Source organism: Eucalyptus grandis, chromosome 9 (assembly GCF_016545825.1).
Source record: "Eucalyptus grandis isolate ANBG69807.140 chromosome 9, ASM1654582v1, whole genome shotgun sequence".
NCBI lineage: Eukaryota > Viridiplantae > Streptophyta > Magnoliopsida > Myrtales > Myrtaceae > Eucalyptus > Eucalyptus grandis.
Window position 1 is genome coordinate 25,053,815 of NC_052620.1, and position 9,094 is coordinate 25,062,908.

At 44.1% G+C, this 9,094-nt stretch overlaps 1 protein-coding gene across 1 annotated transcript; it reads right to left on the minus strand.

Moving 5' to 3' along the window:
• Positions 1-2,226: 2,226 nt before the first annotated feature.
• On the minus strand, positions 2,227-7,980 carry LOC104430806 (O-acyltransferase WSD1-like). Its single transcript, XM_039302476.1, has 5 exons — positions 7,934-7,980; positions 5,632-6,106; positions 2,713-2,946; positions 2,477-2,614; positions 2,227-2,367 (listed from the first exon to the last, which is right to left on the minus strand). The coding sequence occupies exons 1-5, from the start codon at positions 7,978-7,980 to the stop codon at positions 2,227-2,229; spliced, it is 1,035 nt and encodes a 344-aa protein (XP_039158410.1).
• Positions 7,981-9,094: the final 1,114 nt, after the last annotated feature.

The following is a 9,094-nucleotide window of genomic DNA, read 5'->3' on the forward strand; positions in this document are numbered from 1 at the left end:
AGCACCAGTGTGAACGATTTTTAATTTTTTTTTTTAAAAAGATCAATTTTTATTATTTTTATTGTTTTTTTCATTTCTTTTCTTGCTTTTCCTATCCCAAAAAAAAAAATCAAAAATTTTCCATGTTAGCCCAAGCTGTGCCATGTAGGACATTCAACATTCACTGGACCACTACATCAATAATTTCTAGCCAAAATTAGTCGGGAAGACAACATTGGCAATGCATTAAAAAGTTTAGGAGTAAATTAGTAAATTGTTGATAAATTAGCATAATTGAAAAAATTTAAGACTGAATTGGCAAATTATTAAGAATTTTTTGGACTAAATTAACACAATTGAAAGGTTTAAGGCTAAAGCCGTTATATAATAAATTTATGACTTTCTGAACAATTTTTCCAAGAATATGGTGTGGCTATTTATAACCCATATATTTGTGACCCATAGTCAACAGTTACAATTTTGAAATTAAATAAAATAAATAACGACAGTTACATAATTTGTGCTATTCACTAACCCCTATTGTCTAGAACACTTATCCACATGAAGTTATAAATCCCCTAAATTTTTTACAATAAAACATGATTGTAGGGTTATACAACATTGAGATGTCCCGCGTGTTGGGATGCCCCGAGAGTATTCAGGAGATGAAGTAAATAAGATGGGGCATTCTCATTAATATACATTTATGCATGTTGATAAAGATCCAAATGATATTGATGCATCAAAAAAGGCCTTGAGAGTGTTCGGGAGATGAAATAAATAAGATGGGGCATGCTCATTAATATACATTTACGCATGTTGATAAAGATCCAAACGATATTGATGCATCAAAAAATCATATGCCATACATGTGCATTGAGTAGATAATGACCATGCATTCGTGTGAGATACTTGCAAAGAAAGTAGGGTGTATGCTTATGTCTTGATTATGTTGCTCCGATTTTTTGTGAGTGTTATGCTAGGGTGGGTGCGAAGGTGGACTCCTATTTTAAATTTAGATATTTCACTTGCTAGGTTTCAGCTCGTTCCTTTATCTTTCAGACATGTAGAAGGGCCACCCCCCACCACTGCTTTTTGGAGCCCTTGCAGACATTGAGTATGATTATGATGAGGTTGTATTGCATAATGTAGTTCTTACCTATACCAAGTGCACTACTATGATGTGAGTTGACATAAGACTTAATCGCATAGAAAATTAAGGATTAATTTTTAAACCCTAGCCAAAAAATAATTTTTACTAAATTGCATCGCATATTAGCATTAGGAATATTTGTATGGTGATTTTTAAATTTTTCCAAAAAAAATTATTATTATTGAAAATTATGATCATAAAAGAAAAAGAAAATGAAAGGAAAATCGAATAGGGCCGGGTAAGGGGTTGGGCTTGCCCGGCGTTCCTCCTCCTCCTCCTCTTCTTCTTTCTCCCTTTCTCTTTGCTTTACGTGGGCCAGCCCACCTCTCTCTTTATCTATCTCCTTTTCGTGCTTGGCCCGGCCCATATCCCTTTATTTCAGCCCGGCCCACACGCAAGTCATCTTCCCCCTCACGCCAGCCACGCTTCTGCAAAAAGGGGAGGAAAGAAACGTACAAACCTGAGAAGGAGGCAGAGGATCTCGAGGATGGGCGAGCTGGCGATGGCAGAAGCTAGGCACGCCGGTTGCTAGCCATAAAAAAGGAGAGAGGCGAGAGAGAGGGGAGGTCCTTTAGCGAGAGTCCAAGGGAGAGAGAGACCGAGAAGGGGAGAGATCAAAAGGGAGAAAGCAACCGAGAGAGGGCGAGCCCGAAAGAAAGGAGTCCTCCGACCGTCCGGCCACGCCCGAAGCTCGTTCGACAGCTCCCGGACGCACCCTCAGGCCTGTTGGCCCTGTTTTCCCCAAGTTGCATCCGAGGTAAGCCGTGAGCTTGAGTCTTGTTTGTCTTCTCTCGGGCACATCACAGCTCCAAGGATTCTAGCTTGGAGGAACGCAAGGCGACTAGACCTGGTCCGATCTATAGAGCTCGCCCCTCATTCCCCGCGCCTGAGCCGGATAGGGAACACCACCGACGGCCCTCACCGTGCCCCGTTTCTACACCTGGTTTCTGGTTTGTTGAACCAGACCACCGTGCCCATTTCATGTGAGTCCCCACCTTCATTTATGATATATCTTGCTGTTGTTGGATCATTGTCTGCTCATTGTCATGCGTCCCGGTCCTTGTGTGAAACTCCATCGTGCTCTTGTCCGTTCCTCAGATAGCGTATCCGACATGTTCGCGCAAAGCATCCTCAAAGCACTTTGCCAGAAAATCAGGGTCGGGGATGATGTCCTTGACCACCAGAATCTGCATGTCCACCCTCCCCGCATAGCTCACCATTTGCATTGTGAGCGCCTGCATGCATCGCATCTCAAACACCCCACATCAGTCCTGATAAAAATCCGATTCTAGATACGGCAGACAAGAAGGAAAAAGGAAAAACGATGAGGATTTGGAGCCTTACGTGAGGTAAACTCGAGGAGTTCACCCGTACGTACGTGATGGGGTTGCCCATGACCGCGATCTCCTCTCGCGGGCCGAGCACGTTCATGCTAGTGAAGGAGGTGTTGCAGATGATCTTGTAGTTGAGCAGGCTCGCGATCTGCATCAGCAAATAACCAGACAAATTGCGAGTTTGTCAGCTTATTCTCATTCTGTTTTCCTGTTTCCCGAATTGCAGAAGCTTGAACTGATCCTTACACGTGCTCCTAGATAAGTCATGACGATATCCCCGATTCTGTAGGAGAAGTGAACCTCCAGGGACTTCTTCTTCCGGCCGATCATGGACTTAGCTTTTCTCAGGTATTCGAGAGGGTCGCCAGAGCTTCTGCAGTAGTGAACGGGGAGGAGGAGAATCCCGAACTTGTTGCCCCACCGCAGTCCCGGGTTGCCTTTGATAAAATTGGATAGTTCTTGATTAATACCAAACCCACACTTCAATTCAATCAACTTCAGTTAGTAGGCAAACAAAAGTGAGACTCACCAGCAATCCGGGTTGTTCTCACAGATATAGAGGTGGCAAAATGGATCTTAAACCCATATATGACTCATTTAAATCATAAATAGATAATATATGGATCATTTGTTTTTTGAAGAAACTAGTTAAATGGCTTTAATAATTAAAGACTTAAGATAGATGGGTCTTAAGTGGGTTGAATTTAGAACCCATTTTCAACCAAAATCACACAATCTCCCTCTTCCCTCTTTAACTTTACAATATATATATATATATATATATATATATATATATATATATTTTATTTATTTATATAAAATCGGAATTATAATTTTCTTTTCTTTTTTTTCTTTCTTTCTTCTTCCCTCTTCCGGTGGCCAGCATGGCGATGGCTAGAGACCAGCCAGGCGAGCCTCAAGCTCACCGACGTCCGATGAGGCTTGAGCCTCACCCAACTCAAACTTGCCGGCGTTAGGCGAGACTCGAGCTCACTCGGTGTCGGGTCGGGAGCTCGAGCTCACCGAATCTGGCGAGGCGAAGGCCCCACCGATGTCCGGCGAGGCTCGAGCCTCGCCGATCTAGCAAGCCTTGAGCTCGTTGGCATCGGCTAGCCGGGCGAGCTCAAGGCTCGCCCGTGGCCGGTCACCGGTAGTCATCGTGGCCGGCGGCCAACCAAAGAAGAAGAAGAAGAAGAAAAAGAACAGAGAAAAAGAAAATTAAATATTATATTCTTAAAAATAAAAAACTTTTTTAAGTTTCGTTAAATGGGTCGGGTACGGGTCGAGTATGAGTCAAAAATTTTGCACTACAATAAATAGGTTATAAACAGGTTAAATGAGTCAATTTGGGTCGGATCATTTATGACCCGACCCGACCCACCCGTTTAATGGGTCTACATATTAACCATCGCCACTCCGGCTATGCAAGTCATAGCTGACAAATGTCAATGAGCATTTTAGTCAGTTGAGATTCGTCGCCTTTGAATTGACAAAAATCGAGTGGATTGTCGGAAATGCTATTCCCTTTTACCATTGGGAGATCGGTGATCCAAGTATTTGAACAAGCCGGCTAATATGATCCCAAAGAGAACATCATTAATGGTCGGCATTTGAAGCAATGAAAGATATTCATCATCATTTGGAATGAGCATGGAATCAAAATGCATTAATAGTCGTAAAATAAAATAAAAGCACGTAGAATTCTTCTTTTCAAGATAAATGACAAATTTAGTATTAGTTGCACTCTCCAAAGTTGTACAAATGCTTGCGGTGCTCGCCAATTGGGGTGAGCATGATCCGGGTGGGTGGTTCTCACGTTATATTTAAGAACAGTTCACTAAGGAACAATTTCAAAAATTAAAATTGAAATCCAGCCATTAGTTTCATAGACCTATACGGGAACTGGATCGCCGGTCTGGTCCGATACTCGGGTGGACCCATGGAATCGGTCCACAATCCCTATAAAATTGCATTCATCAATTAATATTATGATGAACCTAGTTTCTATTTAAAGTAGCAAAGCTTGTTCGGCCTTATATTTGGGTTGAATTGCTATTAATTTTAATTAAGAATTGAAAACTATAGGGTGGAAACGAATAGATAATGTTATCTAAAAGTTTAAATTTTTGAAGATGGTGTGGTTGTCTTACGATTTCTTGACATTGGAAACATATAGAGAATTAGACTACATGTTAGAAGTCCTAACTTTCACAGAAGTTAAAATATTAATCGCTTGATCTATCTTTTTTCAACATTAACCTAATTTAAAAAATGGAATGGCTAAGGAGAGACATAATTATCTCCAATCAGTTCTCTCATTCCTCTACGTTTATTTACTTTGTTTTGGTTGAGAAAGCAACTAGATAGATTATTAGAATGCAAAAGAAAAAGTAGGGGAGTTAATACACACCGAAGAGACAAAATTAGTAATAATTTCCAGTAACTACAAATATACATGTATGTACATATATATTTAATCAAAGAACTATAATAGTAATTAAGGTGAAATTTCTTTCTTTAAATATATAAATCAATTCAGTCCAAGTAGGTAGGCCGGGGGTTCCATGCTTAGAATCAGGAATCAGATTGATACTCACCAATTCCATTAAATTGGAACCAAGAACCAGATTGGCCCCATGGGAACTACCAGTTCTAATCTGGTTCGATTCTAGGTTATTTAGAAAGTTTCTAGTTCTTTTGCACACCCCTACTTGCCAGGGTTAGTCGACTCCCGGGGTCATTCGAGCAATCTCAACCGACCCTCGAGATTGGCATCAACGCTTGCTTGTTAATAATCTGTGGCATCTATTTCTCTATCCTTTTAAGCTTCAACTTTTTTTATTTTCCGCAATTTTTACATAAGATTGTTTCATGTTACTAAAAAAATTACAAAAACATGCCCCATCTTCATCACATCATCATTTAACGGCGATTTAATGGATGTTGCACTTTTTTTTAATGAAAGTATTAATTTGAACGAAAATATGATAGGGATAACATTGAGAAAAAATAACCGACCAAAAAAAAACATTGAAAAAAAAAATGGCGTATAACGTCAGGATTGAACAAGTGAGGAAAGCATTGAATCCGTGGTGCTAAAATTGTTTCTGGGCGATAAGCACGTGAAACTTTAGAATTTATCGCGTTAGCCACCGCTAACTTAACCACTTTCATGTCCTCCACCCGAAACCTCGCCGCGGCCAGCTTCCTCGGCCAGAGTTCCACCCCTGCGCCACCGCTCACTGGCGTCTTCCAGTCGCTCGCCCACATGCTCCGTAGCACAAACTCCACTACGAAGACCAACTTGAACCGCGCCACCCCCAACACCCTCTCTACTGCCTTCCACCACTCGCCGCTGCTGCCCCTCCTCCTCTTAGCCGACAACGGATGACCGATCGTGGGCAGCGCCTCAGGGTTGTCCACCCGCCGGCACAATGCCAGGAACATCGAGATCCCGTCACCCAGGGCGTGGTGGATCCGAAACACCACGCACCGGTGCGCCATCAGGAGGCGGACATCCCACAGGGGCTTGTCGTCGCCCAGGAACCCCGGCGAGTCGATGGACAGGTTGGCGACGGGGCCGTGGACCACGACGACATGCTGGTCGATGATCCCTCCGGCCCCGCTCCAGTCGTCCCTCCTTCCTCACTCGCAGACCCACTTCCGAGAAATCCGCAAAATTCCGCCTTTCCTTCGATTCCCAAAATCGAAGTCAGAACTTCTCAAACGAGTAAAAACACGAATCGGAACCTAAGGCCCTGTTTGGCAACACTCCAAACAAAGTGACTAATTCTGATTTTTGTTCCCCCAGAATCGCTTTTGGGACGAGAATCGCGTTTGGTAAAAATTTTGTTCCCGAACAAATTTGTTCCTTAATCGCTTTGGAGTAGATTTGAGAATAAAAAAAAGTTGATTCTACGTCCGACAATCAAAAAAAGAATCAACACAATAAAACTCTTCTTCTTTCCTTCCGCCATCACGCGACCGTCGCCCGCCGCCGTCCGCCGCCGCTCACCGCCGCCAGTCGCCGCCCGCCCGCCGCCGGCCGCCGGTCGCCGCCCGCCGGTCCGGCGAGCTCGCCGAGGCTCACCTAGCCACCGGCGAGCCTCGCCGGGCTAGGCGAGGCCCGCCCGGCCACCGACCGAGCTCGCCTAGCCTGTCCACCGGCGAGGCAAGGCCGAGGCTCGCCGGGCTAGGCGAGGCCCGCCTAGCCACCGGCCGGGCTCGCCTAGCTCGACCGGTGGCCGGGCGGGCCTCGCCCAGCCCCGGCGAGCCTCGCCCGGCCCGATGAGGCCCGCCGTCCACCGGCGACGCTCGGCCTCGCCCGATCCGGGCGAGGCCGAGCCTCGCGGGCCGGGCGAGCATCGCCGGCAGCTAGGCAAGGCTGCGCGCGCTCGGCCGACGAGGGCCAACCTCGCCGAGGGCTGGCGACGCTCTGGTGAGGTCGCCGGCCCTCGTCCGGCCGGTCGCCGGTCCGGCGACCGGCCACAAGAAGAAAAGAAAAATATGAGAAAAAGGAAAAAAATGAAAAGAAAAATGAAAAAAGAAAAGGAAAAAAAGGAAAAAGGTAAAAAAAAATAATAATAATTTGGAACAGAATCAATGGACACGTTATCAAACGCAATTCTATTCCAGAATCAAAAATTTTAGACAGTTACCAAACACGTTCTTTTACTCAGAATCAGTTCCCGGGAACAGAATCGTTGCCAAACGCGCCCTAAATAGGCAGTCCCAAAATGGAAAATTTTGTGCGTTTCATGACCGAGGAACTGATCAATCGGACTTTGACTTTTGTGGGTGAGTGGCGGGGAAGGGGGAGGAGTGTTGGATTTGGAATTTTCCGGCGAGATTGCGTGAGGCTTCCGTGTACGGCTTCTGGCTGGAAGAAGAGACAGAGAGAAGATATCTAGATGCGGTTTTGTCTCGACGCAACGAGAGGCGCTGGTGCGAGATAGTGAGCATCGACGAGTCAGGCTCTTCTTTGACTCGATTGGTTTTGGCTCCTAAGGATCATCTTTTCGCCGAGCATTTTATCGACTCGATTCGATGGTCTCTTTCTGGTAAGGAAACAGCATCTGAGAGGCTCTTAAATTAACGTGAAAAAGGTCGATTACATCGTGAGCAACGCGAAGAAATCTGTTTTATATTGGATTTTTTGTATATGAATTTCGTAAGTCAAACTTGTTCTAGATCTCGCATCTTTCTCTATGTATCTCGAGTATTGTAGCCACTGGACTATCTGCAGATCGGCAAATTTTTGCGTTCCTACTTTAGTTAGGCATATCTTTCTTTTTTCTTTTCTTTTTTGGTCTCAGGCATATCTATACACTAAAGACGACACTACGTGCTCGATTGTAAATAGTCAAAATGAAGATTGGACCACCTCATCCTTTCTTCCCTTAAATTTTCTTTGGTTTTCGGAACTCAAATTTGTCTTGGATGCATGGGACGTTAGGTAATAGCTAACTTTTCAAATCCATGAGATCGAGCCAACCCAAACTCAACAGTAGCCATCACTTACACTGGCGAAAAGTATCAAAAAAAGTCATAAATCTATTATATTGATACCAATTCAGTTCTAAACTTTTCAATTGAATAAATTCAGTCATAAACATTTTTATATTGGTACCAATTCAGTCCATTCAACCAATTTTGGCCGGCCGGCGCTAACGTGAACGTCGGCCGGTGGCCAAACCCTGACGTGGCAAGTTTTATGATTTTATTATTTTATTTTATTTTATTTTATTTTCATTTTCCTTTTCTTTTTCTCTTCTTCCTCCTTGGACTGATCCCACGGTGGCCGGCGAGGGCCGCGAAGCCCTTGCCCAGCCTCTCCCAGGGCTACCGACGAGGTGGCTTCGCTCAGATTTGGGTGAGGCTAGCCTCACCTTGGCCTTGCCACAAACGAAGGCGGCCTCGCCTGCGGCTGGCGAGGCCATGGCGACCATCGCCAAGGCGGAGGCCAGGGCCGCGAAGCCCTCGCCAGCCACCCAGGGCCGTGGGCAAAGCTACCTCGCCAACGGCCTTGGGAGAGGCCAGGCGAGGGCTGTGACCCTCACCAGCGGCAAGCGAGGGCTTCACGGGCCTTGCCCAGTGGCCAGAACAGTCCAAGGAGGAAGAAGGGAGAAAAGAAAAGGAAAAAGAAAAAAATTAATAAAAAAATCATAAAAATTGTCATGTCAGCGTTGTCTGGCCAAAATTGGTCAGATGAACTGAATTGGTACCAATATAAAAATGTTTAGGACTGAATTGGTCCAATTGAAAATTTTAGAATTGAATTAATACCAATGCAATAGGTTTAAGATTTTTTTGGTACTTTTCCCCTTAAGCTACATTTGTTTGTTTTGATTTAGAGTTAGAATAGAACTCGATAGGATATGATATAAAATGTTTTACCATGTCCTATCCATTATTTGTTGTAGTAATAAAACCAAATACTTTCATATCATATCATGAACCTAGAAATAGACAAATGGATATGGTAGAAATCTCTCACGATTCATAGCTAAAAATCACAAATGTACAAACGGAAATAACATCTTTTCATTAATCCATTATTATTGTACTTTCTAATCTTAACAAGTAAAGGAGCTCCATCAATGAAGATTATTGTACTATCTAAATCCAA